This window comes from Salvia miltiorrhiza, chromosome 4 (genome assembly GCF_028751815.1).
Source record: "Salvia miltiorrhiza cultivar Shanhuang (shh) chromosome 4, IMPLAD_Smil_shh, whole genome shotgun sequence".
In the NCBI taxonomy this organism is placed as follows: Eukaryota; Viridiplantae; Streptophyta; class Magnoliopsida; order Lamiales; family Lamiaceae; genus Salvia; species Salvia miltiorrhiza.
The window spans coordinates 35458716-35459621 of record NC_080390.1 but is presented as its reverse complement, the minus strand read 5'-3'; the positions used below and the strand labels follow the sequence as shown (position 1 = coordinate 35459621).

The 906-nt window shown below is 41.3% G+C and overlaps 1 protein-coding gene across 1 annotated transcript; it reads right to left on the bottom strand.

The window, feature by feature from the left end:
- Window positions 1-638, bottom strand: LOC131023360 (cytochrome c biogenesis CcmF C-terminal-like mitochondrial protein). Its single transcript, XM_057952900.1, has one exon. The coding sequence runs from the start codon at window positions 628-630 to the stop codon at window positions 1-3; it is 630 nt and encodes a 209-aa protein (XP_057808883.1). The 5' UTR covers window positions 631-638.
- Between the last annotated feature and the right edge of the window lie 268 nt (window positions 639-906).

The following is a 906-nucleotide window of genomic DNA, read 5'->3' as shown; positions in this document are numbered from 1 at the left end:
TCAAGAATAGGGTTCAAACTGAAGTATATGTATCGAGTTTTTGGATTTTTTGTAGTCTTGTTTGTTGTTTACACCGCACGACGAAGGGGGGACGGGGAAAGCTACAGGCCGAAAAGCTTCGACCCTTCTTTGGGGGTGCCCGGGGCACCTCATCTTCTCATTTCGTCCTTGCTTATTCCCGTTAGGCCGAAGTGTTTGGCCTTTCCTTCTCCGCGCCCGCTCACGCTTCGCTGACCTATCGCGTGGTAAAAAGAAGAAAGTACGAAAGAATAGTAAACCGAGCACACCGCAGAAAGATTCTAAATATGAGTTGTCCCCCTTGGATTCGAGAAGAAGGAAATGAAGAACGGGAACGAAACGAAATAGGGCGTTTCTAGCTCTAGTTTCGGATGAGCTTCTCCCAATTATGTCTGGTAATAGAATAGGACGGCTTGCTGTGACCAAGACTCTACTTTTTGCTCTGTCTGTGGAGCGTATGAATTTCCTTGAATGTAGATAGACCAAAAGAGGGAATGAAGGGATAGGAATAGGAATTATAGTACCATTGGAAAAAGGGGCACCTGTGGGAACATCTCTACTGACGAACCATTTCAATAGTACGGGTGCTGCCGTGCCACGAGGCACGACCATGGAAGTAATTAAAAGCACTCAAATGACTAAAATTATGTGAGTTGTAAGGTGATAGATGCATTCAATCAGCATTATGTTATGTACTGGTTTTTCTCATGGAGTGGAATAAACATGTTTAGTATTCTAATTCTTGCAATATATACTAAGTAAATAAGTATCCCAAAATTCAGTTTTCATTTACATCATATCAAAGTTCCAAAAAGATGTTCATAACAAAAAGGCTTAACAAAAGCTCCATATATTGTTTTCAACCTAAACAATATAAATGCAGGAACA